This window comes from Rhamphochromis sp. 'chilingali' (genome assembly GCF_963969265.1).
Source record: "Rhamphochromis sp. 'chilingali' genome assembly, chromosome: 18".
Taxonomy (NCBI): Eukaryota; Metazoa; Chordata; class Actinopteri; order Cichliformes; family Cichlidae; genus Rhamphochromis; species Rhamphochromis sp. 'chilingali'.
In genome coordinates, this window is record NC_137945.1 from 22,888,116 (window position 1) to 22,914,040 (window position 25,925).

At 40.1% G+C, this 25,925-nt stretch overlaps 3 protein-coding genes and 1 long non-coding RNA gene across 4 annotated transcripts in view; all 4 read left to right on the forward strand.

Moving 5' to 3' along the window:
• LOC308385841 overlaps positions 1–25,925 on the forward strand; it is a 122,908-nt gene that overhangs the window by 57,307 nt on the left and 39,676 nt on the right. The gene's annotated exons all lie outside the window — the stretch shown is intronic.
• fen1 (flap structure-specific endonuclease 1) lies at positions 39–7,570 on the forward strand. The gene is made up of 12 exons (XM_080865826.1): positions 39–176; positions 600–694; positions 847–949; positions 1,102–1,204; positions 2,974–3,037; positions 3,388–3,497; positions 3,834–3,970; positions 4,225–4,291; positions 4,541–4,672; positions 4,768–4,919; positions 6,954–7,068; positions 7,301–7,570. Exons 2-12 carry the CDS (start codon positions 613–615, stop codon positions 7,376–7,378), a joined length of 1,143 nt encoding a protein of 380 aa, XP_080721952.1. The 5' UTR covers positions 39–176; positions 600–612; the 3' UTR covers positions 7,379–7,570.
• On the forward strand, positions 12,552–15,889 carry LOC308385289 (myelin-associated glycoprotein-like; the record flags this gene model as incomplete). The annotated part of the gene is made up of 6 exons (XM_080864130.1): positions 12,552–12,579; positions 12,688–13,071; positions 14,294–14,599; positions 14,693–14,953; positions 15,024–15,105; positions 15,216–15,889. 6 exons carry the CDS (start codon positions 12,552–12,554, stop codon positions 15,259–15,261), a joined length of 1,107 nt encoding a protein of 368 aa, XP_080720256.1. The 3' UTR covers positions 15,262–15,889.
• On the forward strand, positions 20,320–25,101 carry LOC308386113 (B-cell receptor CD22-like; the record flags this gene model as incomplete). The annotated part of the gene is made up of 8 exons (XM_080865431.1): positions 20,320–20,380; positions 20,675–20,734; positions 21,244–21,627; positions 21,938–22,243; positions 22,359–22,619; positions 22,875–22,950; positions 23,413–23,455; positions 24,284–25,101. 8 exons carry the CDS (start codon positions 20,320–20,322, stop codon positions 24,515–24,517), a joined length of 1,425 nt encoding a protein of 474 aa, XP_080721557.1. The 3' UTR covers positions 24,518–25,101.

The window sequence follows — 25,925 nt, forward strand, 5'->3', positions numbered from 1 at the left end:
AGGCCTGATTAATAAACCCTGCACTATCGATGCACGGGTTTTAGGAGTACCTGGAAGTGCGGCGCTCGATAGATCGATAGAAAATGCCTGCTATTTGATTTCCCGCGAAACAGTCACAATTCCTCGCGCTCTAGGACGTGGAGTAGCTGCACGAGCTGAGGCGTTTTACTAAATTGGTGAGTCCGTTGTAAATGTTAACATTATATAACCTGAAAGCTAGCTTTGATAATAGATGGCTACATCCTGTGGCATTTTCATTGAGGTCAGCTGGTACACACTAGTAGATCAAAGCCAGGACACATTTCTGCTCTCCAGTTTGCTTACATGAACCCGTCGATTTAAAGATCATTGTAAATTCACAAACCTGGCACACACATTGCTGAGAGATAACAAATGACGTGGAGCTCGTCTTTTAATTGATACGAAGCCTCCGTTAAAAAAAAAAAGGTTCGTATTTGTAAATAACTTGTACTGTGACCTCATTGTTTTCTCAAGCTTCTGCAGACCTGCACCAGTGATGGGGCCTTTGTGAAATGCAGTTGGGATGGAAATGACACAGCATGTTAATCCAAGAGCTTCACTCTCTCTCTTGTTCTCAGATATTCTGACACAATGGGAATACACGGACTTGCCAAGCTAATTGCTGACCAGGCCCCTGGTGCCATTAAAGAGCAAGACATAAAGAACTTCTTTGGTAACTGTTCCAGAATACACTCCTTATACATAAGTGATGCATGAGTGTCGATCTACCCTCAGTTTGTTGCAACATACAGTCTGTATGATGCATGATGGAATGCTAACTCTTTATGTCATTGTTGAACAAGCACCTCTTTTCACCTTCTGTAGGCAGGAAAATTGCTATTGATGCCTCTATGTGCATCTACCAGTTTCTGATTGCTGTGCGACAGGATGGTAACGTTCTACAGAATGAAGATGGAGAGACAACAAGGTACTGCTGCAACAATAAACATTTAAAATTGAATAAGAAGACCTAATTGTAGATCATTTGCAGATGCAGTAGTTCCTCTGTTGAAACTTAGTGATTTGTAGCTCAGGTCTGAGTACACAAGAATGATTTTTGCCTTTACTCCTTTCTTCAAGCCACCTAATGGGAATGTTCTACCGCACCATCCGCATGTTGGAACATGGAATCAAACCTGTGTATGTGTTTGACGGCAAGCCCCCACAGCTCAAGTCAGCAGAGGTGAGTAAGGATTTCCTCTGGTCCTCACCCATCTGCAAATGGAAACATTTGTTTTCAGTGCAGTGGATTTCTGTCACTCATTTACAGTGGGGCAAAAAAGTATTTAGTCAGCCACCGATTGTGCAAGTTCCCCCACTTAAAATGATGACAGAGGTCAGTAATTTGCACCAGAGGTACACTTCAACTGTGAGAGACAGAATGGGAAAAAAAAAAATCCATGAATCCACATGGTAGGATTTGTAAAGAATTTATTCGTAAATCAGGGTGGAAAATAAGTATTTGGTCAATAACAAAAATACAAGTCAATACTTTGTAACATAACCTTTGTTGGCAATAACAGAGGTCAAACGTTTACTATAGGTCTTTACCAGGTTTGCACACACAGTAGCTGGTATTTTGGCCCATTCCTCCATGCAGATCTTCTCGAGAGCAGTGATGTTTTGGGGCTGTCGCCGAGCAACACGGACTTTCAACTCCCGCCACAGATTTTCTATGGGGTTGAGGTCTGGAGACTGGCTAGGCCACTCCGGGACTTTCAAATGCTTCTTACGGAGCCACTCCTTTGTTGCCCGGGCGGTGTGTTTTGGATCATTGTCATGTTGGAAGACCCAGCCTCGTTTCATCTTCAAAGTTCTCACTGATGGAAGGAGGTTTTGGCTCAAAATCTCACGATACATGGCCCCATTCATTCTGTCCTTAACACGGATCAGTCGTCCTGTCCCCTTGGCAGAAAAACAGCCCCATAGCATGATGTTTCCACCCCCATGCTTCACAGTAGGTATGGTGTTCTTGGGATGCAACTCAGTATTCTTCGTCCTCCAAACACGACGAGTTGAGTTTATACCAAAAAGTTCTACTTTGGTTTCATCTGACCACATGACATTCTCCCAATCCTCTGCTGTATCATCCATGTGCTCTCTGGCAAACTTCAGACGGGCCTGGACATGCACTGGCTTCAGCAGCGGAACACGTCTGGCACTGCGGGATTTGATTCCCTGCCGTTGTAGTGTGTTACTGATGGTGACCTTTGTTACTTTGGTCCCAGCTCTCTGCAGGTCATTCACCAGGTCCCCCCGTGTGGTTCTGGGATCTTTGCTCACCGTTCTCATGATCATTTTGACCCCACGGGATGAGATCTTGCGTGGAGCCCCAGATCGAGGGAGATTATCAGTGGTCTTGTATGTCTTCCATTTTCTGATGATTGCTCCCACAGTTGATTTTTTTCACACCAAGCTGCTTGCCTATTGTAGATTCACCCATCCCAGTCTGGTGCAGGTCTACAATACTTTTCTTGGTGTCCTTCGAAAGCTCTTTGGTCTTGGCCGTGGCGGAGTTTGGAGTCTGACTGTTTGAGGCTGTGGACAGGTGTCTTTTATACAGATGATGAGTTCAAACAGGTGCCATTCATACAGGTAACGAGTGGGGGACAGAAAAGCTTCTTACAGAAGATGTTACAGGTCTGTGAGAGCCAGAGATTTCCCATGTTTGAGGTGACCAAATACTTATTTTCCACCCTGATTTACGAATAAATTCTTTACAAATCCTACCATGTGGATTCATGGATTTTTTTTTTTCACATTCTGTCTCTCACAGTTGAAGTGTACCTCTGGTGCAAATTACTGACCTCTGTCATCATTTTAAGTGGGGGAACTTGCACAATCGGTGGCTGACTAAATACTTTTTTGCCCCACTGTATGTCAGCAACTCCTTACATGCTCTGTTTCATACTGACAGCTCTCTCTCATTCTGATCGTGTCTTCATCTTCTAGCTTGAGAAAAGAGGGGAGAGGAGAGCCGAAGCTGAGAAGATGCTTGCCCAGGCCCAAGAAATTGGTAAAGACTTTTGGGGGGGGGGGGGCGGTTGTTGGTCAAAGAGTTTAAAGTCAGCATGGTTTGTTGGAAGTTGCTAGTTTTTAAACCAAACTTGAACTCAGACTATATCACAAGTATTGTGGGAAAGTCTGTGAACATGTTTTCCTTTAGGCATGAAAGTCTACCGTAATTGTCGGACTATAAGCCGCTACTTTTTGCACAAGCTTTGAACCCTGCGGCTTTTAGTCAGGTGCTACTAATGTATGTACAAAACAGGATTTTCCCCCGATTTTAGCTCGTGCGGCTAATATTCAGGTGCGCTTTGTAGTCCGGAAAATACGGTAATTGGATTTTATTCTCTCTCAAACCAGGGGAGCAAGAGAACATTGACAAGTTCACTAAGCGTCTGGTTAAAGTCACCAAGCAGCATAATGATGAGTGTAAGAAGCTCCTGACCCTGATGGGAGTGCCTTACATTGAGGTGAGATTTCTATTTCTACACATTTTTGTGGCATCGAGAATATTTCCACACTTCTTACACAGTTTGGAGACATCACTCCCATGAATGATTTGTGTTTTAGTGTTTTTACAATATAATAGGCTTCTTATCCTCTTACCCTTACTAAGTTACAGTTACACAGTCCAGCTGGGGTCAATCACAGAGAAAGACAGAAATGTAATGAAATTATGCCTAAAGCTTAAAAATATACATGAATTGGGATTCTGCAGTGCAGTTTGAGGTAGTTGCATTAAGACAGATTGTGTGTATCATTCTGTTAGATGTAATTTTATTTATTTATTTTTCATTTCCTTAAAGGCTCCATGTGAAGCTGAGGCCAGCTGTGCTGCTCTGGTTAAAGGAGGGAAGGTGTTTGCCACGGCAACAGAGGATATGGACGGGCTGACCTTTGGGACAAACATCCTTCTCAGACATCTCACAGCCAGCGAAGCAAAGTATGAACCGGCATCGCCTTTGACAGAGATATTAGCAGAGTGGAAATGACTTAAAGCTGTTGCCTTAATTCTACATCAGATTTATGTTTACCATATGAATATATGTGTATATGAGATGGTTTAAATGAATAAGTTCACGCTTAAAATTCATAAATTTGAACCAAGTTTCGAGGTTTTAGGATTTGGTAGTTTGATACCCACTATAGCAGCATAAATAGTAGTCATTAACTATAAGCTGTTCATTATTGTTTCAGGAAACTTCCTATTCAAGAGTTCCACTTCAATCGCATCCTGCAGGACATCGGCCTGACCAATGAACAGGTACATTTTTTTTTTCCTGACTTTTACAAAGGTTTATATAAATAAGTTTCTCTTTAAATCTGAAGCACTTCCCGTGCTTCTCTCATGATGACACAACTATCACCTGGTGCGTGTCAGCATCCTGTGCTGTTTGTTCAAAGATATGTGGTGGTACTCTCCTGGCTATCAGATGTTTGTGCTGTGGAGCTTTAAACACAACATTAATCTCAGTCTTTCTTGACATTTCCTCCTTTCCGTGCTCCATCCCAGTTCATTGACCTGTGTATTCTGTTGGGCTGTGACTACTGCGGAACTATCAAGGGGATCGGCCCAAAGAGAGCAATCGACCTCATCAAACAGCACGGCAGCATCGAAGAGATTCTAGAGAACATTGATTCCAATGTAAGTTAAAGGTTGCTGTAGTCTGTAGTGCGGGTCAGCTGAGCGAGGTGCTGGTTCTGATTCTGTGTTTGTGCGCAATGCTTGTCTTTATGCAGAAGCACCCTGCTCCAGAAGACTGGCTGTACAAAGAAGCCAGGGGTTTGTTTTTGAAGCCAGAAGTGGTGGATTGTTCTACAGTGGAGCTGAAGTGGAACGAGCCGGATGAAGGAGGACTGATCCAATTCATGTGCGAAGAGAAACAGTTCAGGTGAACTAAATATTGACTCATTCTTATCTTCTGCTTTACCTATTTACTTAGTTTGACTGAGATGATCTGTTGTTGCTGTGACTTTGACTACACACACTTTTTGTTTAATGTTTGACCACTAGGTGGCACTGTTGTCTCTGTACATGAAGTGTTTCTGGCATCTTTTGCGTTCAATGGTTGATCATCTGCCTCCATCCAATCCTATCGTCCTCCTGTCACACAAACCTTCTGCATGTCCTCCTTTACTACAAACCGGATTCCAAAAAAGTTGGGACACCAAACAAATTGTGAATAAAAACTGAATGCAATGATGTGGAGATGGCAACTGTCAATATTTTATTCAGAATAGAACATAAACCACGGAACAAAAGTTTAAACTGAGAAAATTTATCATTTTAAGGGAAAAATATGCTGATTCAAAATGTCAGGGTGTCAACAAATCCCAAAAAAGTTGGGACAAGGCCATTCTCACCACTGTGTGGCATCTCCCCTTCTTCTTACAACACTCAACAGACGTCTGGGGACCGAGGACACCAGTTTCTCAAGTTTAGAAATAGGAATGCTCTCCCATTCTTGTCTAATACAGGCCTCTAACTGTTCAATCGTCTTGGGCCTTCTTTGTCGCACCTTCCTCTTTATGATGCGCCAAATGTTCTCTATAGGTGAAAGATCTGGACTGCAGACTGGCCATTTCAGTACCCGGATCCTTCTCCTACGCAGCCATGATGTTGTGACTGATGCAGAATGTGGCCTCTCATTATCTTGTTGAAAAATGCAGGGTCTTCCCTGAAAGAGATGACGTCTGGATGGGAGCATGTTGTTCCAGAACCTGAATATATTTTTCTGCATTGATGGTGCCTTTCCAGACATGCAAGCTGCCCATGCCACACGCACCCATGCAACCCCATACCATCAGAGATGCAGGCTTCTGAACTGAGCGTTGATAACAACTTGGGTTGTCCTTGTCCTCTTTGGTCCGGATGACATGGCGTCCCACATTTCCAAAAAGAACTTCAAATTGTGACTCGTCTGACCACAGAACAGTCTTCCATTTTGCCACACTCCATTTTAAATGATCCCTGGCCCAGTGAAAACGCCTGAGCTTGTGGATCTTGCTTAGAAATGGCTTCTTCTTTGCACTGTAGAGTTTCAGCTGGCAACGGCAGATGGCACGGTGGATTGTGTTCATTGACAATGGTTTCTGGAACTATTCCTGAGCCCATTCTGTGATTTCCTTTACAGTAGCATTGCTGTTTGTGGTGCAGTGTCGTTTAAGGGCCCGGAGATCACGGGCATCCAGTATGGGTTTACGCCCTTGACCCTTACGCACAGAGATTGTTCTAGATTCTCTGAATCTTCGGATGATGTTATGCAGTTGATGACGATAACTGCAAAGTCTTTGCAATTTTTCGCTGGGTAGCACCTTTCTGATATTGCTCCACTATCTTTCAGCGCAGCATTGTGCGAATTGGTGATCCTCTACCCATCTTGGCTTCTGAGAGACACTGCCACTCTGAGAAGCTCTTTTTATAACCAATCATGTTGCCAATTAACCTAATTAGTGTTAATTGGTCTTCCAGCTCTTCATTATGCTCAAATTTACTTTTTCCAGCCTCTTATTGCTACTTGTCCCAACTTTTTTTGGGATTTGTTGACACCGTGGAATTTTGAATCAACATTTTTTTCCTTTAAAATGATAAATTTTCTCAGTTTAAACTTTTGTTCTTTATGTCCTATTCTGAATAAAATATTGACATTTGCCGTCTCCACATCATTGCATTCAGTTCTTATTCACAATTTGTTTAGTGTCCCAACCTTTTTGGAATCCGGTTTGTACATCTATGAACCTCCTCTGTGCTTCTCTTTTCCTCCTGCCTGACGCCTCCACTTCTTTAGAAAAAGATATTTGATGTACAGTGTGTTCATCTTGCAGGTTTATACTTTTTTTTTTTTTTTTTTTTTGCCTGTTAAATATGTGAACGAACATGCTCATAGGATAAGTAGCTTTTATTTATTTTGTGTATGTGTGTGCAGTGAGGACAGGATCCGTAACGGCTGTAAGAAGATTGTGAAGAGCAGACAGGGCAGCACGCAGGGACGTTTGGACTCTTTCTTCACTGTCACTGGGTCTCTGTCGTCCAAGCGAAAGGTACATGTCAGAAAACTATGGTACTGAGTGTGTTCCTTTTTTTTGTTTTGTTTGTTTGTTTTTCTGTGTTTAAAATTCTTTCTATTCCTCTTGTAACTATAAAAAGCAGGCAGAAGTGTTTGACTGACATATTTAATTTAGATCTCGTTATAAAAACAGGAAACTGCTGGTGTAGACTCATTTCTTTTCTTAGTCCTGACACTTTCTATACTGCTTTCTTTTTCTTTGTCAGGAACCTGAGATTAAAGGATCAGCAAAGAAAAAGCAGAAAACTGGAGCCACACCAGGCAAATTTAAGAAAGCCAAATAGACTGAATGTATCCATAAATTAATGAGATGTTATTGTGATGAGTGATGTTTGGAGTTAAGACAAAAGGAAACCGCTACTGTTACTTTTTTGTAACTTTCTGTTGGATCACCTAACGAAACCTGAGCTAGCTGTATTTTAATGAGTGTTGGACATTTTTATTTCAAGTGTTGGAAATAAAAAAATAAAAAAAGGTTTTTTTTGTAAAGATCCTCATTTGTTGCCCTTTAACAGTACTGTGCAAAAGTCTGAAACTTCCCCTCTTATCTTTATATTTTGCTACCAATGAGCTAGCCAATAGTTCTCCAGACTTCCCTAATGTCTTGCAAAGTTTTTTTTTTTTTTTTTTTTTTTTGTCCTCTCACGTTCAGTCTACTTGCATCCAACCATCAGGCAACATGACAAACAACTAATTTCAAACTTTTCAACAAGGTGATTTTCAAAAAACTGTTATTCTATGGCCATGATACAAAAAGCTATTAGGTGAAAATCTACTTTGATGAGTCTAATATTTAGAATACATTTTGGTTTATAGATAACATAAGATAAACCTTTATTAGTTCCAAAAGTAGGAAATTTACTTGGTCATGGCAGAAAGTGGACAGTATAAAGTTAAGAGCAGCAAAAATTAAGAAAAAAAACAAAAAATCAAATCAATTTAAATGAAATTTAAAAAAAAAAAAAAAACTTTGTCACAGGCAGTGGAAAATAAAATGTTCAAATGTACAGTCTAAAGAATGTACCATGTAAAATGGAATATAAATATGGACATCTGTATTTTAAGAATATAAATGTATGTATGGAAACTTAAAGTAAGACTAAATGTAGACTTGGCCAAGTTGTATACATGTACACAGCGAGCGTATGTGTGTGTATATATACACAGAGTGGATGTGTAAATAAAACGAGAACATTGTAGAGACACACACACACACACACACACACACACACACACACACACACACACACTTGCACATTCTGACCAAGCAGTAATAGCTTCACCCAAAAATTGCATGGCATCAGGAAAATTGCACTCAGTAATATTGCACATAAGAGAGACTAAGCAAAGGCATAGTGTATTGGAATTGTGTTTGTCTGTGTGTGTGGTCATCTGCAAAGTCTTTGTTGTGGAGTCTGACAGCAGTTAGAAGGAAAGTCCTGTGGCATCGCTCTGTCCCACATCGTGGGTGCTGCAGCCTGCCCCTGAAGGAGCTGCTCAGTGCCTTCAGAGTCTCCTGCATGGAGTGGAAGATGTTGTTGTCATGGAGAAATATATTCCATGATTTCTTTTTTTAACTCAAATTGCTTCAATTGGCCTCTCTGAAGTTCAACATAACTGTGGGATCAATTGGCCAGAGAACAAAATCAAAAGGCAGCCAACATCCAAAGAAGAGCTTCAAATGTGCTTGAAGAAGCCTGGAGAACTATTCCTAAAGACTACTTAAAGAAATGTCAGGAAAGCTGCTGTACTGATGGGCCGATTGATCCAAATATCAATATTGCACTGCTATGTTTAGTTGTGCTGCAGTTATGTGACTCGGAGGCACTGAGAAGAGCTGTAAAGCTTTGTTTTATTGGAAATGAAAAAACATTCCTCAAACATGAACAATTTCTGAACTTCTTAATAATAATACTGATCCCCATGGGGACATTAGTCCTCTGCATTTGACCCATTCACTCAGTGAAGCAGTGGGCAGCCACTAAGCAGGCGCACCAGGGAGCAATGTGTAGGGACGGTACCTTGCTCAGGGATACCTCAGGGTTGTCATGTGAGGGCTGTGTGCAGGCAGGAATGGTGGACCCAAAGTGCAGACACTCGGAGGCAAAACGTGAACTCGAAACAGCTTTAATGCTAAACTAAAAGTTACAAAACTGAGAATCCAAAAATAAACTCAGGCAGACAGACAGAACACACAGCACAGACACAGAGAAACACAGGGCTTAAATACACAGAGGGAGCAATCAGGGAATGGGTAACAGGAGGGAAACACAGCTGGGGCAAATCAGCAAAACCAGATACATTAACATGGACCTTCAAAGTAAAACAGGAAACACAACACAGAGGCGCAGACTTGACACAGGGATACAGCGACTATAGAACAGAACAGAACACCAGAACACTAACAAAACCTAAACTAAGATTAAACCTATAACCCATAAGGCAAAGCTAGAATAATGAAATGAACAAAATCAAAAAACCAATAAAAGACAAAACACTGGGTCAACGGCCCAGACACCCTAACAAGGGTAGCCGTTCAGTGGCTTCTAATCCCCGACCTTCCGATTATGGGGCGACCACTCTACCCTACTGCGCCATCCCTGCTTTTTGTGTTGCTTGGCTGGTCAATTTATGTTATATAACACTTTAAAACCACTGCAGCTGGCCCAAAGTGCATATTTACATTCCAGGACTCTTAAAAAAGCAAGAAAGGTTAGTTTTATTGTGAAATATTATGGAGTTCTCAGTGATTTAGTGGTGATTAAAATGTGTCCAGAATTTTGAAAATTGATGACGATTTATTTCAGAAATCATGACACACATAAGATGTCTTTATAAGTTAAAAGTAATGGTATTGGCAATACTGGACCTCTGCTTGGTATCAGATCAATATTGAAATTTGCAGTATTACACAGTCCTAAGTTCAGGATTAACAGTGATCATAACAAATATTGACTTTCAAGCTCCTTAGAATTGTACAAAGTCTGTTTTTGCCTTATATACTCTATTTCTATGCATATATGCATAAAGCCTTGCTTCATGCCTACAGCTGAAATACTTATCATGTGTAAAAACTATATATCAGGGCATCCACACCATGCTGAGTGCAATTTCTCTGCAGGGCATTTGGGTTCCTGCTCTAAATAGAAAAGGGTTGATTGCACTTGCACACACATGTGTTGACAGGAAATCTTATATATTTATATATTAGGTTAAAGAATGCGTAAATTCACATAAAACAAACAGAATGTTAAAAGGAGAACAACATTACAGCAAGAAACACACAATGCGTGTGCTGCAAGTTCGTCCTGAGAATCCCACAGTCATGGCATGACAACTAAAATGTGTGTCAAACAGTACCACTTCCTTTGTGCTTAACCCTGCAGGGTTTAATGGTTTGTTTGAGCTTGATGAAATTGCAGATATGAAAAAGTGAGATTTCATTTTGTGGCCATCTGAGCCACAGTGAGATGAAGCTTGTATACTACACTGCCAATATGTCGTTTCATGCAGCAGATTCAATTTTACAGTTAATGAAGTTTTATCATCTTAAATATTATGGACAAAATTTCATGGCTTGCTATTGCGATGAAAAAAGAAAACTCTGCAAACACGACTGACTTTTTTGACACACAGACAAGTAAACATTTGATCATCTTCAAAACAATACTAATTAATAAGGTGGTACACATAGAAAAATGCTTAAAAGAAAATATGATTTCAAAAACATTTATTCAATAAATCTATAAAAAGCTGCAATGCTGTGAAGAAAAGTGTACCCATGATGTCAGAAGCTCTCATTTCCTTAGCAGTAATAAGTGTTGCACAAGTTCCCAACAGTCTTTGACATCAGCTTCCTTAAATTTATAACTACCGTCTTACACAGGAACTGATTGTGAACTCAAAGTTAAGTCCAAGGCTGCAGCCTGCACACTGCCTGAGCAGCATAACTACAGCAACAACACAATTTGCACCCACAGCTGCTGTTCAAGACACACATGTGTTATTCTTGACTCTGAACTTTCCTTTGACAGACAAATCTGTTCTGTTGTTGAAGATAGCTAAAGATAGGGAAAAGTCCAAAACTTTATTGCATCTGGATAACTGCAACTCCCATGTCTCCTCCAATCTCTTTTGACATCGTTGGAGATAGTTTGAAATTCAGCAGCAACACTGTCAATTGACTCCAAAAAAATATAAATACCATTCCAGCCCTGGCCTCACTGCTCTCCATTTTAGAAGTCAGTTTAAGATTGTATTTAGTGTTTCTAAGGCTCTTGATGGTCAGGACCCATCTGCATAGCACCAGTCTCATTCATTTGCATTCTTTACATGTCCTGGGGTCACGCCTCAAACTAAAAGATATCAGAGCTTATGCAGTCACTGCTCCACATTTGTGGGATCAGCTGCAAGTTGATTTTGAAGTCTAGGCACAGAAATCCACCTTTATTCTCCAGCCCACAGAGAAAGGGCATGTGTGTATTAGTATCCTAGATTCCTACAGTTTTAAAAAATAATTTGGTGTTGTTGCTCCAAACAAGGCCTCACCATTTATTTTTACACAGACTTTCATAATGAGACACTAAAAAACATTCTTTAATGAGATGAAATGGATCTTCATCTCAGGGCATGCGTGATGTAGACTGACCAATCAGGCTAACATGTAGCTGCAAAAACTGTGCATCTTTGGAACTGATTTTAAAGAAGAAACATAAATAAATGACTAAAAACACGAGTTGACATATTGCAAGATATTTCTAGCACTTGTAGCTGTGCTCTTATCAGAACAACGCAGAAACTGACTGTGGTGACACAGTGACTGTATGACAAACAATGAAAACCACGAGGACAGGAAGATGAAATTGTCTGGTTAGCTAATAATGCACTGGTTGCTTATGTTGGTGTGCAGCTTAAACAAAGTTGTTGTTTTTTTAAATGTATGTATTGTGCCCTACATAAAGAAGGCACAGCTTATAAGACTGCTTTGTGATTTTTTTGATTGCTTTAATGCAGAATTACATTCTTTCAGGTCATCATACTGAGTCCCAAAATGGGTTTTTATTTTACAATGGGAAATTCGTTCTTTCATTATTTCCCTTTGGCAGCTGAAATCCCAAAGTTGCTACACATTTGCAGAAATATTACAAGACCTTATTGTTTCTCTTTTTGATAGGTGGAGTGTGTATAAGTGCGTGTATGATACTTTTACTTCTTATCATTTTAAGCCAAAAAAGAGATCCTTGTTGGTTTGACTTTCAGGGTAAGTAGATTTTACACATTATCATATTATATGTGACAATGATATTCATCCTGTGGATAAATATAAATGCCTGAATATATCACTATGTATAAAATATGTAAAGCTAGGAATTTGTCGACCTGTTGACTGAGTTGTGTTTGCAACGTCAGATGATGAGTGTCATGGCAGCACTGTGTGTGAACATGTTGAGAACCAACATGTTACTGAGTATCTTCATTCTTTCAAGTGAGTTGTTTTTATTTCAGAGACATTACTCCAACATTTGAACATCTGCATGCATGCTAATATTTTCCACATTATTTTAATCTAGACACTAAATTCCTAAATTCACAGGCGCTCTGGCTGCTTGTCCTGAGGATTCAGCTTTACTCGTCACTACACCAGAGCAGATGGAAGCACTGAGTGGATCTTGTCTCCAAATCCCATGTAACTTTAGAGCTAAACCAGAAAAGGCTTTTAATGGGAGAAGAGCAGTTGCTGGAGTGTGGATTAAAAGTGACAGTAGACTTTTAATAGATCCAAACAATGTGATCTACAACAGTAGTGGAGCAGTTAGCATCTATCCAATGAGAATTACTGGGAACCTGAGTCAGAGAAACTGCACCACTCTGTTTTCTGATTTATCCACCAAGTACACAGACACATACTTCTTCAGAGTAGAGAGTGAACCATTCAAGGCGACAGCTTACTGTGATCATCTTCAAATTACAGTTAGAGGTAAGAGAGTTTATAATAAATAACAAATTATATTATTTATATTGTTATAGAAAACTTTAAATCATCATCATAAATCACAGGGCTGAAAGTTAGAGTAGAGAGAGGGAAAATGCTGTGCTGGAGTCATAACCAAGAAAAGAACTAGGTATAACACAGCCCCGTCCTCCAGGGCATGAAGCAGGTATGGAGGAGATCAAAACTCCAGACATCCAGAGGCCCCCAGAACACAAGAGACCAAGAAAGACCAACAGAGGGGCAGCCGCGCCACTGTCCCAGAAAGAGCTGAGGAGAGTCCCAGATGAGGGCTCACTCAGCAGCCGCGGAGCAGAAGCCAGGGAGAGTTGCAGTGACGCGCCCGTGAGCTCCGCCAGCAGCCAGCCGTGCCTGAGTGACCGAGCCCCAGGCCGAGAGGCCCAAGCGAGCCCCAGGCTCCAGGCCCCGATAAGCGGCCGCCAAGGAGTGAGCCGGTGTGTACCTGGACGCCCATCCCCGGACACAAAGAACCACCAACGCACCGATGCCTGAGGGAGTCCGCCACTGGCAGGGGAAGTGGTGGTAGGGGGAGATAGGCCTCCAAACCTTGGAGGGCCTGAGATGTCCCCAGAGAGCTCGATTATATATTTAAGAGTAGATTTAATATGAAATGCAAAACTTTGTCATCTGGGACCAATCGGTTTACTTTAGTGTGCCTAAATTGTTTTCACAGGGAATGAGCACAAGTACATATTTGCTTCAATTCTAGGCGTATAAGATGTATCAATGCAGATGGCGATCCTCATTGATAGGTTTGTATTTTCAAAAAATCCACAGGAAAATGAAGGTGGTTTGAGTACTTGAGTAAAACGTAGTTTTTGTCAGCACAATAACATCATCACTGCTGAAGATCCAATCACAAAGATTTACAGGGTGAGTTGAAAGAGTGGCGTGAACTGAACCACCATCACTGAGTAGCTTTATAGTATTTTTCCTCAAATTTTATCAGAATTGGTTTATTTTTCCACTGAGCACAATGCTATTTTTTGAGACATTATTGTTCCCAAGTATGTATTATTATTAAATAATGTAATGAGATTACACCTCTATGCCAATGAGTCCTCAAAGCGCAAAGCTTAAAAACTACACACTTGTAAGTACACAACTGTATTTGAATGGTTATCAGCCTTGTGTACTAAAATCCAAATAATACCTGTATTAATTTGATGTGTCTGTTGTGAAACCACAGATTCTCCTTGGAGGCCCAATATTACAATCTCAGGTGATCTGAAGGAGAAGGAGTCTGTCACTATAACCTGCTCAGCTCTCACTCCCTGTCCACACTCCCCTCCTCAACTCACCTGGAATCTCCAACAAGACTCTCCCAACAAAATAGAGGAAAACACAGATGGAAGCTTTACAACTAAAATTCAGCAGAACATCACTCTGTCAGACACACATGATGGAAAGAAGATCAGCTGCTCTGCCAGATATCCTGTGAACCAAGGAAAAGACACCAAGACAGCAGAGACAGAAGAGACTCTCAATGTTTCATGTAGGACTTGAAGGCCTTATCTTTTAGAGAAAACCTTAATAAAGAGCCTCTTCTCTCTTTGTGCACCTTTATTCACTCCAAAATCTCTTCCAGATCCTCCCAGGCTGATCAGTCCCACTGGTCCTGTATCAGTGGGCAGCATGGTGACTCTAACCTGTTCCTGCCAGGCAAACCCTCCTGTTGACAGCTATGTCTGGTTCATGACCAGTGGTGATAAACTGGAGATGATCAAAGCTGACACAAAGGTTTACAGCTTTGAGGTGACCAAACTCGATCGAGACAAATTGTTTTACTGCAGCTGCGGGAATCATCTGGACATCCAGATATCAGCAGGCAGTCAGCTGCTGTTTGAAGGTAAACACAGGAATTGCATTTGTGAGGAGTCATTTTCCATCAAGGAGTTGACTGTGCTGTCGCATTGCAGGTGATGAACACTGGGGGAAAATGACTGTAATGAAGACTGTGGGAATCATAATACTTGTCAGCACACTGGTCATCTTTGAGTGGTGAGGCATTTCAAATGTATTTACATGAGTTACAGCATTAATTATAATGTAACCAAAATCAAATGAGAAGCTTTCCTCCTTTCTAACTTGTTTCCACCTTTTTCTTTCAGCTGGTTTAGATCGAGACGTCCCAACAAACCAGAGGCAGAAAGATAAGCAGAGCTTATAGTCTAACAACTAAAGTGTCTGCAAGTCTCATGAGGAAGTATAACCTAAGGAAGTAAAAACTTAAAACATCCCTGCATTTACTGCCACGGTTAGCAAGAAACGAAAGCTTGTACAAGTTTCTAAAATTCTCTGTTGTTTTAATGGTAGTACAGAAGAAAGGTGTAAATACTAGTGTCCTCACCAAATGTAGAGCACACAGCATACCGAGCAGCCACATGATAGAAAGGCAGTTGTTGCTGGTTTTGAAAAGTGCCACAGTGCAGCATTTAAAAGCTAAAGAAATATATATTACCCAATACTGGGTGGCAGAATCCTAATTCCCAAAAAAAGCATATCACTGATGTGTAAATGCACTTGTATTTTCTACCATTATGATCAGTTTGATTCATCCACAAAACCACAGAATACACTTTAAGAGTTTCATGTAACACTTGAAACTCTTAAAGACAAATTCATATAATAAACAAAAGCACTGATGAAAACAACTGATCTAGCCAATTATATATATTTAGAAAAAGATTCATTACTATAGCTTTAACAATAGCAACATAGAAACATTATCACCTTCGTAGTACCAATGATGAATTAAGTAAATTCCAGACATTAGCAAACTTATGGATAAAGACTGTGACCTGGATGATTTTGGTTGTCGTGTGTTTGTTCTGCTTTGTGTTTGTCCATGTCATCTTTCAAAAATAAAAACAATCTTTATTGATTTCATGATTTTCGACTGATTGCTGAAACCTTTTTTTCCTCTTTAAAGGTCCACTTTGTGAGTGAACTGGATGCATGTGTTTCACAACATGTAGTTTTAAAGAGAGGAAACTGGAGTAGGGATGGGTATCGTTTAGGTTTTATCGGATACCGGTGCCAAACCGGTACTTTTGAAACGGTGCAGGTGCTTAAACGGTGCTCAAACTGGTGCTTAAAGAATAGAAAACACAAACTTTGTCCTAAAACCTCTCATGTTTAGCTGGTTTTTTTGTAAAAAGATAACAATGTTAGCCTTTTCTGCAGCTATGGGGCATATATGGTATCACTCTTGGCTGGAAGCAGTGCTTAAACAATGGAAAAAAAACCCACAAACTTTGTCCAAAAACCTAGTTGCTAGTTCATCTTACGTGTATTAATGTAATAACGTGGTTAGCCTACTCAACGTAAATTACGCACGAACAACATTAAGCCACTCACTCAGAGAAGAACGGCTGCTGCTGCCATCATCATCCGTCATCATTTCTGCTACACTGGCAGGGCTAGGGGCCAGGACTCTACTCTTCGGGTTTTTGGGGGATGTTGCTCCGGGCCAGATAACAGGCAACCCACCAGCACTCGGTTTGCGCAGTGGCGTGTCTAGAAAATCTTTGTTGGGGGGGCCAGGTAGGGGCACAGATTTGGAAAAGGGTGGCAGATATAATTGGCAGATGATGTTTAAAAAAAATTCTACCAACTGTTAGTATTTTTACTGACATGTAGTGCACATATGTTTTGGGCAAAAACATTTTTGAATATTAAAATACGAACATTTCTAACATACAATTGGCAAATTAGCCAATGCAAAACTTTATCTGCCTATTAAAAAAAGAAGATAATCTTCTCACAAACTGGTGTTTGATTTTGAAACAGGAAGAAAGTGGGGAAACAAATGAAAAGACTAACATTTGAATGAAACCTGAAAGCAAGTAAATACTTTCTATGCTGCCTTATGATAAACTTTGGTAATACTGATGTATAAAGAACAACACTCGCTGATGATGACATACAGTCAGCTGGCATGGTAACACTGCCAGTATTAACCTGCAGGGCTGGACTGGGACAGAAAATCGGGCATTTTGACTAGAGACCGGCCCACCAGGTATTAAAGCCATAAAGCCTTTGAATGAAAACAAACGCTGTTGTGACAGTGATGTACACTGTCTTGTTGGTATATGTATGATTTCTATGCATTTTAAATCAGATAAAAACTTTGTTCGCAAGATTCAGATAATTATTTAATAAAAGCGAGACATTTTAAATGAGAATAAGAAAGAAAAGTATTTCTTTGTGCCCCCCTCTCCCTGTTAATGCCCCCCTGGCCCCCTGGCAAAACTTTGCTAGACCCGCCCCTGCACAGTTATCAGCAGTCAGTTACATTAAAAAAGGATCCTGGTGTTATTTGTCTCTCAGAAACAGTTCATAACTTCCCTTCAACTCATTCATGTCACCTAAAAGGTAAACCTGTTTCTCCATCACCTGTTCAGCTCTGATGATTCAGTAAGGACATCTCCTGGTTTCATCTTCATGTTTCCCTCTCACCACATATCCAAACTGACATCATGACCAGCAGTTTTACAGCTGTGGCTCCAGCAAACATCAGATGATACTAGAAATTAATATTAAATAAATTCTAAAAACAGCTGATCAAGCTTAAACGTGCTGCTGTTGTTTAGCGCGACATCCGCTGGTTTCCTCTTTCTGGCGCAAAGTAGGCGATAAACAAACAAGAGAGAAAAGCCGATCAGGAGAGGGAGGGGGAGAGGATGAGAGAAGAAGAGGCAGCTGTGCAGCGTAACGACAGAGTAAAACCAGCTTTGTGTCTTTTTCCATTGTAGCTAAAGTTCGGGACAAACTGCGTCCCTTCTTAGCTCAACACGAAACACATAATATTTTCTCTGAATGAGGGACCATTAAATTTTTTAAGGAGCCGTTGGCAACTCTACTAACTAACCTTATGAATAAAATAAAGTTCACTATCAGTAACATCATAGCACCCACCCAGCTATAAATAAACTCCGTCATGCTAGCTAGTACACAGTACGTGTTATTGTAACTGACAGTAAAAAGTCAGCACAACGAAAATAAACTCCACCTAAACTTGGTTTATATCTGACCCAGATAGACTGCAGGTCATAACTTCTTACCTGTAGTTCAGTTCACCTGACACTCGGACCGGCGGCCGCCTCGGGTCTCTCCTCCTCCTGCCTCCCCTTTCACTCATCCACCTGCTGGCCTTTGTGGAAGCTCCGCCATAGTCACCACCAAACAACTGAGTTATTTTTACACATCTGCCAGCATCTGGCCAATGCACCACCTCTCATTGTTCATGCCGTTACAAAAAAAAAAGAAAAAAAAAGTCATCAGCCCACTGGGCAAATGCTTGGGATGTAGTGATGTGCGATACCACTGATTTCCTTTCCGATCTGATACCAAGTTAAATTCAGGGTGGTATCGACGATATTGATCCGATACCGATACTTTGTACAATAACGTATTTTATTTATTGTATCTTTTATTGTAACTTCATCATGATTACAAGACATGAGATTACTAAAGGACTCCATGAGAGACGTCTATCTCCCCCTAGCAGCACCTCTCCCTGTCCACTCCTCCTCTTCAGTTCCCCCTTAACATACGCTCGTTATATTCTGTGATATGATTTACTCTGAAGTGTTTGACGAGGTTAGTGTTGTTGCCACAACACCTCACTTTTTGCCACATGTATTGCAAACCACATCTCGGCTGTTTGTGGAGGTAAAATACTTCCGCACATGACTCCATTTACGCTCAGCCATTGTTGTGAGTGCGCACGCCATAGTGCTGCGACACATTTATACAGCTGTATTTTGCACATGACTATGGAAGGCGGAAGAGGAAGTAGTTCCTTCCAATGTAGACAATCCGAATGATATAGTTTCTTTCCACTGTGTTCCTGTTAATGATAAACTACAAATTTACCCTAAATTACTCAAATGTCGATATTTTAATGTGAGAATCGATTCTAGAACATAAATAACTGGTATCGGAGGAGTCGATATTTCAGTATCGATCCGCACATCACTACCGGTATGCCTGATGGCCAGTCCAGCTATGTTAACCTGCAACCAAATCTGCAGCTCCCTACAGCAATGTTATGACTTGGATTGTATCTTATAACTTATAACTCTTATGCTCAGGAAAAAAAATAAAGTACCGAAATGTGCGCTGCTTTTCGGTCTGGTTACTGTCTGGTTACTGTCTGGTTACTACCGTTTATGTCAGAACTGGTGCCATAATGGCACCGGATACCGGTACCCATCCCTAAACTGGAGGTTGAGATTAAAGCTTTCAGTTATAACCAGTTTTAATCATTTGTGCCCATACATCTTCAGAATACTTGTGTGTATAATTACTGTTGATATTGCAAGGATCCGAGATGGGTGGGGTTTGCTTTTCCTGTTTTCTTTAGGTGGGTGAGTGGGTGTGGCCGCAGTTCTCGGGGTGTTCAGCTTGTGGTGTTTGGCATCGTCAAGCTGGTGATGAACAGCGGTGTGCCAGCTGTGCTTCAGCTCTGTGGTAATGGGCTCATTCCGGGAATCTCCAGCTGTAATCTTCATCTTCTCGTCATCCCTCTGCAGCTACTCCTACTAAGATCGCTCGTCTGTTTACTCCGTTCGCCCCCTGGAGAACAGCGTTAGGCACGGATTCCTCACTTCGGACCTTCACGCTGGTGCTTCACCTGCTTACCTGGATTTCTCCTCATCACCTTCCTGCACCTTTCCCAAACGTCCAGCTGCCTGCTCCCATTAATCTAACGTTACTGTGTGTGCGCTTATCACCGGTCTTTGTCCTCTTCCTTTCTCCTCAGGTCCTTCCCGTTCCACTTGCTCACCAAGTGTTTCCATTTTTCTTCTTTAATTCACCATAAATCAACTTTTTCACGTGTTTGTACGACTGAGTTGGTTTGCCCCTTTGAATCCACTCTTAGTGAAACATGACAGATATAATTTCATTCATGTTATTAAATATATAATATAAAAGCACAAAACCTTAGAATAACTCAAGTTAGTAAAGAAGCTCTTTGATGGTTTGTAAGTACTTTGAGACTTTAACGATGTTGTAATCTTTGACTTTCTTTATCAGAGGATATTAACAGGAAGGACAGATAAGTGACTATTTTTCTGCTTCGGTCAGAGCATCATGTGATGCCATGCCTGTAGCAGCTTTGCAACCAAGCAGGCTGGCCTTAGGACACTTTCTTAAAGAGCATGTTCTCCTTCTGAACTTCCTTCTTTTTAACAGCAGTCAGGCTACATGGTTCACTGTAACTGTGCTAAAACCCCCTCATTTCGTTGTGAAATCACTCGTTCACTTGGTAAGGAAACATTTCACTGTTACTCTCTAAAACTAATAATTATTTATTCTTTTACTTAAATGAAAGACGCATTAAGTAATTTTAAATGTAATATGTATTAAATTTTACTTAGTTGTGTTGTTGTTTTAAATGAACTGTGTGATTATAGATTCAGAGAGATCACTGCTAAGAAAAAAAAATGTCGTTAAATAGGGGAAGTTCTCTGTGAAACAACTTTGTCGGGGCTGTTTTAAAACTTCATTTGTGGAATGATTAGATAAACAGATGTCTTTGTGTTTGTCTGTTAAAATGCAGGGAAGGAGTTTGTGAACATGGTGACAGTCGGCATGTTATCGGTTCTCCTCTTTGTTTCAGGTGAGCCGTTTGTTCACTTATATTGAAATCATTTAAAATGTGAATTTTATTTGGAAGAAAAAGTGACCCTACAGCTACTTTTTCCAACTGTTATTGTCCTAACTTGAAATTGAAATTCTTTAATTGGTATTTTCTCTTTGGTTTGTTTACAAAACAAGAATTTAAATGATAACAGAAGAAGAAGTCAAATGACTGAAAGGGTGTTGGCTGAAGCTACAGCTTGTAACACCTACAGCTTAAGAAAAAAGAAAGTATATTAAATCAACTACACTTTTAATGTCTAATTTAAAAACTGAATCATGACAAAAGAAAAAGAAATAATCAGTAACCCTTTATGTCTAATTCAGCTCTAGATGAGCTCTGTTAAAACCTGTGATTGTGTAATAAACACACAGATACAAAAATCAATGTAATTGAATCATTTAATCAAAGATTATGTTTTAAATCTTGGTGGGACTACAGTACAGTATTAATGTGTGAATAACTTAATCCATAAAATGTATTTACAGGTGCTTTGGCAGACTGTACAAAACAACCAGCACTCTCCATAACTGCACCAAAGAAGCTGGAAGCACTGAGTGGATCTTGTTTGCAAATCCCATGTAACTTCAGACCCAAAGACGAACCGACATTTATCAGCACAAGAAAAATCTTTGGAGTGTGGATTAAAAATGATTCTAGATTTGGCAAAAATTCAAAAAATGTGATCTTCAACAGTAGTGGAGCAGTTAGCATCTATCCAATGAGTATTACTGGGAACTTGAGTCAGAGAGACTGCACCACTCTGTTTACTAATTTAAACACCACATACACAGACACATACTTCTTCAGAGTAGAGAGTGAACCATTCAAGGCAACAGCTTCTTGTGATCCTCTTCAAATAACTGTCAGAGGTAACGAATTCTTGCTTTTTCATAGTTAAAGCAAACAATAATTTTGTAGTTTTGTTCTTGATTGTTAGATTTTTTTTCTCTGTCTATGTCTGTTGAGGATATACTATGTTACAGTCACAATTATTGTCTTAATAGCCTGAATGGTGTTTATATTTCCTTATTTATAATGTTTGCTCTGCTCAGGATCTGATTTCTAAAATTATCTATGAATTTTGGATAACGAGATCACAGGATGAAGTTTGAAGATTTGAACATGTATAAAGTGTAGTGTGCTCTTCATTTCTAATATGTTTGTGATGTGAAACCACAGATTCTCCTTGGAGGCCCAATATTACAATCCCAGGTGATCTGAAGGAGAAGGAGTCTGTCACTATAACCTGCTCAGCTCTCACTCCCTGTCCACACTCCCCTCCTCAACTCACCTGGAATCTCCAACAAGACTCTCCCAACAAAATAGAGGAAAACACAGATGGAAGCTTTACAACTAAAATCCAGCAGAACATCACTCTGTCAGACACACATGATGGAAAGAAGATCAGCTGCTCTGCCAGATATCCTGTGAACCAAGGAAAAGACACCAAGACAGCAGAGACAGAAGAGACTCTCAGTGTTTCATGTAAGACAATCAGAGTTTGTTGTTGTATCCTGTCAACATATCATGATTGATGGGATCCCCATTATTTATCTGTTTATAATGAATAATAAGGATATGTGTTAATCTTTTTCTCCAGATGCTCCTAAAGACACCTCAGCATCCATCAGTCCATCAGGTTTGGTGTCAGCAGGCAGCTGGGTGAACCTGACCTGCTCCAGCAGAGCCAAACCTCCAGTCAGCAACTTCACCTGGTTCAAGAAGAGCAGAGATGGAGCTGTGAACGTATCTGAAGGAGAGATTTACAGCTTCAATGTAACAGATGGAGGAGTTTATTACTGTGTGGCCACTAATGATCTGGGTAATCAGACATCAGCAGAGATTCATCTTAATATTTCAGGTAAATGTAAAATGATAGATGAAAAGGCTCAATTCTAAACATTGTGTTTAACTTTAGTCATAACAGATTGATCAAAATAATCAGGAATGGGATAAATCTTTTCAGAAAAATGTAGGTAGTCAGCTGTTCATCACGGATGAACATCTTCACAAAGTACAAGTGCAAACAGCAGGGGAAAGTAAAATAAGGAGGCTGGACATATATGAATGAACACTGAGTATACCGAGCAGAAAGACTCAACATGTGTTTCTTTAGGAACTGATACGTGGTGGGCTGCTGTTGGAGGGATCCTTGGGATCATCACACTTATTTGTTTGGTTTTCATCATTTGGTAAGTGTCTGTTTCTTAACCTATTTTAATAATTTTTTTAGCATTGTGAGTAGCTTGTTCATCACTTTGTTTATTTGTTTGTATTAGGTATTTTACAACATTGTCTTATACTTTGCCTAAATACTGTAAATTGTTACATTTTGGGTGAATGTCTTAGACAAAATTAGGATGTTTTGGTGTGCATTTTACATTTATATGGTCGCAGAAGTAGATTTTAAGTGAACATGACATCAAAATCAAACGTAAAGTTGGACAGCTACTCAGGGTTGTGTCATTCCTGCTGGTGGCCACAAGGTGGCAACATAGCACAACATGAGTCCGTTAATGAGTCAGATAATTGTTTGTGCACTGAAGAAACTTCAGGGTTGAGTCAATCATACTTGAACGTTTCAGGAAAGTAATTTTACTATACTATTTTTGTCTGTCTGTCTGTCTGGCTAAAAGTTGTCTTGTTCCTTTTAGGCGGCTGAAGTCAGTCAAACATGGAGCTTCCGATCAGACACAGGTGGGAAAACTGAACTTTATTGTGGTTTTAACATGACTGCACAATAGTGACTGCAGTCTTTTCAATTCAGTTTAATTTTTTTTTTATATAACGCCAAGCCAGCTTCATGAAGAGCTTTATAGTGTAAGGTAAAGACCCTACAATAACAGACAAAACCCCAACAATCATATGAGGCCCTATGAGCAAGCACTTGGTGACAGCAGGAAGGAAAAACTCCCTTTAAACCAGAAGAAACTTCCAGCAGAACCAGGCTCAGGGAGGGGCCACCATCTGCTGCACCTGGTTGGGTTGAGGGGAGGAAGACACGACAAAGACACCCTGTGGAAGAGAGACAGAGATTAAACATAATTAAATGGAGAGTGGCATATAAACGCACAGTGAGTGAAAAAGCAACATAATGGGAATCATCCAGCAGACTATACCAACTGCAGTGTAATAAGGGAGGATTCAGGGTCACTGATCCAGTCCTAACTATAGGCTTTATTAAAAATAAAATCTTATCTTAAAAATCTTAGAAAAGTAGAGAGGGTGTGTGTCTCCTGCATCCAAACTGGAAGCTGGTTCCACAGAAGAGTGGCCTGAAAGCTGAATACTCTGCCTCCCAGTAAGTAAACCAGCAGTCTGAGGACAAAGTGCTCTAATGGGGTGAGATGGAGCAGATTCCTCACTCACATGAAATGCGATTAAACGTCCTGTTTTTTGTGTTTTACTTGCTTTCAAAGCATCAAGTTGCTACTCTGAAGGTATCAAATTATATCACTGATTGAGTCAAACAGAGTTTTCTCCCAGTTCTTCATTACATCTCAAGTTTGGTGTGTTTGATTTCAGAGTCTGTCTCTCCAAGAAGCAGCCAGAACAGCAGAAAATGAAGACATCCATTATGGACAGATTGACTTCTCCAAGCAGAGACCCGGACCTTCTTTAGACCGATTGCAGGAGAGCACACAGCAGCAGGATTTGGTGTATTCACAGGTCAAAGTGTGCAAGACTCAAAGCAGAGACAGGCCATCAGAGACAGCTGATGGCCCAGAGTGTATCTACGCTCAAGTGCAGAAGAAATGAGTGTGGAAGTGTCTGTTGGTGAAAAAGCACTTCCATACAATATTTCTTTTAAAAAGGTACTTTGAAGTGAAGTTTGATTAGCTGTTTATCTCCAGTAAAATATTTATTATTATTTTTTATCATTTCGTGTATTTTTGTGTATTTATCATAAGTTTATCATATATATTTTATTTTTAATGTTCCTAAAATGAAGATGATGCACAGTTATCAAATTTTCTCTTTAATGGCTTGGCATTCAAGTGAAATATACTTTTGTATTTATTGAGCCAAAATATTGTGTTCTTGGAGGAGAAGCAAAACTGCAAAATGTTGCATGAAATTAGCTTCTTACATTTATTAACCTTCCCAAATTAATTTATCATGTTTTACTCTGAAGTTTTACTTATAACCCACAGTAAATATCACACTAACACCCTCACAATTCCTAATACACTGTTTATTTAAAAAATGGGGATGTGCAATGTTTACTTTATTAGGTACACATTGCTAGTATTGGGTTGGCCTCCCTTTTGCCAGTCTTAATTCTTTGTGGCAGAGATTTAACACGGTGTTGGAAACATTTTTCTTAATTTTGCAACATTTTGTATCACAGCTGCTGTGGAAGGCATTTGAGTAAAACTCATTCTATTATTAAAAAAACACAATCTGATATAATCTGAATATTGTGACATGGTGGCTTAGTCTGCTGAATATCCATTACACCACCAACAACCTGGCCTGTTATTAGCAAGGATCACTCCATTCTTCCATGATCTTCATGTCGTGCTATCAGAGATGCTCTTCTGTGAGTGGTTATTTGCATAACTTTCAGCTTTCTGTAAGCTTGAAGTAGCTTGACCAATTCTCCGCTAATGTCTGGCATCGTCAACATGTTTTTTTCCCCCATCACTCACTGGATGTTTTCCAGTGAGAACCTTACAGATGGCTGTGTGGGGAAATCCCAGTAGATCAGAAGTTTTGAAATACTTGGAGCAGACATTCAAAGTCACTTAAATCACCTTTCTATCTATTTCTGATGTCTACATGCATGAATGCTGCTACACAACTGGATGATTAGATATTTATGTTAACGAGTGAATGTAAACGGCAATACATGGGTTTGTTTGTTAGTGAAAATGAAACACGGTCAGTGAGCCGATGCAAATGTTTTGATGTATGGCTTAACTAGCCAGTACACCTGCAATATCATGATATTTCTGTATTTGACATCCATACCCTAAATCTAATTTCAGGTACTGGATGCTAACATGCTGCCATTAGGCATACTCAACTAAGGTACTGTAATTGTAATGTTACAGTTTCATAAACAGAGGTGCGTTTTGTGCCTTTCTCTATTGACCTGGTCTTTTATACTCTGCTTTGACCTCTGGTGTGCCTTAACACCACACAGGCGGAAAACAGTTGGTAA